The sequence below is a fragment of the Marmota monax genome, unplaced genomic scaffold, assembly GCF_021218885.2.
Source record: "Marmota monax isolate L192 unplaced genomic scaffold, Marmota_monax_Labrador192_F-V1.1 WCK01_AAM20220418_F8-fsc00012, whole genome shotgun sequence".
In the NCBI taxonomy this organism is placed as follows: domain Eukaryota; kingdom Metazoa; phylum Chordata; class Mammalia; order Rodentia; family Sciuridae; genus Marmota; species Marmota monax.
In genome coordinates this window covers 29575480-29578267 of record NW_026695227.1, presented here as the reverse complement: position 1 = coordinate 29578267, position 2788 = coordinate 29575480, and the positions used below count along the sequence as shown (strand labels likewise).

Genomic DNA, 2788 nt, shown 5'->3' with positions numbered 1-2788 from the left:
CCATGTCTAAAGAGTGAAACAGGAATCATTTCCTCTAAATCCAGTTCCCCCCAAATGAAACAATTGCCCAGGTATTGTCTACAAATCATCATTTTGTACTGTTAATGTTGAATCTATCATGATGTTAAATCTTAACATGATTTTCTGCTTCTCCCTTAAAGTATTCATCTCAATGTTGGCTCTGCAAGCTGAACAGTTTTATCACTTATGGATCTGAAAGCAGTGCCAAAAGCCAGTGAATTACCGACTGAGATTTCAGGTAACTGGGTTTTGTTCTTCACCAGGACTGGGAGGCTCAACTGCTCAGTCATCCAACAATAGAAGGGCTTTCTTTCTTCACAGATGAACTAGATGAAGTAGCATTGAATTAGAACAGAAAGAAGGCAAGAGTATTGAACAGTTATCTTGACACGCAGGTGAACCCTAGAGTACTAGTTGTACATACTACATTGTAATATGGAAAATACATACAAGTAAAAAATGTCAGAAAAATAGTTTAGGTAACGATATGGAGCCTTAAAATCTAGCATGATGGCTTACACAGGAGTCGTGACTTCATATAGTATTGCATTTGTGAGTTTTAGGAAGGGCATGGCATTTCTAACCAGAATATTGTTCTAAAACGGGAATCAGCTTCTCATAATTTCATGGTAAGCATAGAAATGCTCACAAATGCCCACCTAAATATCCCTGGGCATTATGATTTAGGCTACCATTATTAAAAAAATTCATTATTATTGTATACATATATTTTAAAATTAAATGATAATATGACGTCAGTAAATAAAATGGTTAAAATTTAAAACAAGAAAAATCCCTAATCTAAATTCCACATTGTCTAAATTCCTTATTGTTTTCCTATACTCCAGTGGTTTCAAATTCTTCACCTTGGCTCCTATTCCCATGATTGGTCAAAAAATTGGGTCAAAACCCCAATTTTTTTAGATGTTGATGGACCTTTATTTTATTCTCTAATTTATATGAGGTGCTGAGAATTGAACCCAGTGCCTCACACTTGCTAGGCAAGCGCTCTACCACTGAGCCATAATCCCAGCCCTGGAACACTAATTTTATAACCATCAATACCTTTGTAATTTCTTGTAGTCACGCAGGCACGCTCACCCACATACATGTAGACCTCTGATGACCTCATTTAAACTTATTGAAAAAAAAATGAAGGAATGAAGTAGGAACTCCCTTCACTTCTTATACTCTTGACTTTCCCTTCTATGTGGAATAGTGCCCCTGTTCCTACCTACATCATTTTTATCTAGATTTAATCCTCTTTCCATTACTTAGGCAATTCATTCCTGAAAAGTTCCTTTCTCCCATCGGAAATTCTCCTGAAGTGAATCACTCTCAGCCCCATAAAAAATACTCTAGCTAAAAAAAGATTATAATAAATAATAACATGGTTGATTTAGAATATCAGTGGCATGATAATGAGCAGAAAGTTAGCTTTTAAATATCTGAATGTATTTTGGGGGTAGTGTTGAGAAGATAATTATGGAAGATAAGAACTGGGTTCTGTAGTAACTAAGGGGTATGGGGGTATTAAAAGCTTTTTGATTTTTGATTTTTTTTTTTTTTTTTTGTATTCCAGAGATAACACTTCTCTATATGGCAATGAAAAACTCCAGTGCTCTCAGTGAGTTTATTCTTCTCGGGCTGTCGTCTGACCCCTACATTCAGGCTATACTCTTCGTGTTGTTGCTTCTGATTTACCTCCTCACTCTCATGGGAAATTTCTTGATGCTGCTGGTGATCACAGCTGATTCTAACCTCCACACACCCATGTATTTCTTCTTGAGACAACTGTCCTTCTTAGACCTCTGCCACTCATCTGTCACAGCACCTAAGATATTGGAGAACATGCTCTCTGAAAGCAAAACCATCTTTGTAGAGAGCTGCTTTGCTCAGGCCTTCTTTGTGTTTGCCACTGGTGGCACTGAGGCCTGTCTGCTGGCTGCGATGGCCTATGACCGCTATGTTGCTATCAGCTCCCCTCTGCTCTATGGCCAGGTAATGAGTAACCAGCTCTGTGTTGGGCTTGTGTGGGTCTCCTGGGGCCTGGCCTTTGTTGATGCTCTCATCAATATCCTGCTGGCTGTTAACTTAGATTTTTGTGAGGAGCAAACTATTGCCCACTTCAGTTGTGAGCTGTCTTCTCTCTTCCCTCTGTCTTGCTCTGACACCTCTGCTAACTTCACCCTCCTGCTCTGCTCCTCTGTCTTTCATTTCTTTGGAACCCTTGTCATGATCGTTTCTTCCTATGTCCGCATTGTTTCCACCATCTTGAGGGTCAGCTCCACTACCGGCAGAAGCAAGGCCTTCTCCACCTGCTCCTCCCACCTCACTACTGTGATCTTGTTCTATAGCTCAGGTTTCATCAGCTATCTCTTACCAACCTCAGGTTCCTCCCTGGAAATGATCTTCTCCTTGCAGTACAGTGTGATCACTCCTATGCTGAATCCCCTCATCTACAGTCTGAAGAACAAGGAGGTGAAGGCAGCTATGGCAAGAATATTCAGAAAATATTTTAATCCTCTCCTGTAGCAGACACAAAATCATGATGAAACAGACCCTGAACTCTGATGCTACTTTAAAGAGAATTTCTTCATTGTCCATGAGAAATGCCACCAGGAACTCAATGCCTTTTTCTTTTTTGGAAATGGTTGCTTGGAGGACAAGAGAACTCTCAGGATTATCAGTCTTATTCAGAGAAGGAGAAATGAATTAGCTCTCTTTTTCAGGGGATTGTTTTATTAAAATGTTGATTTATTTTTCA

At 39.4% G+C, this 2788-nt stretch overlaps 1 protein-coding gene across 1 annotated transcript; it reads left to right on the top strand.

Annotated features, from left to right (window-relative positions):
* Positions 1-1620: 1620 nt before the first annotated feature.
* Positions 1621-2556, top strand: LOC124087171 (olfactory receptor 8S1-like). The gene has a single exon (XM_046435898.1). It carries the CDS (start codon positions 1621-1623, stop codon positions 2554-2556), a length of 936 nt encoding a protein of 311 aa, XP_046291854.1.
* Positions 2557-2788: the final 232 nt, after the last annotated feature.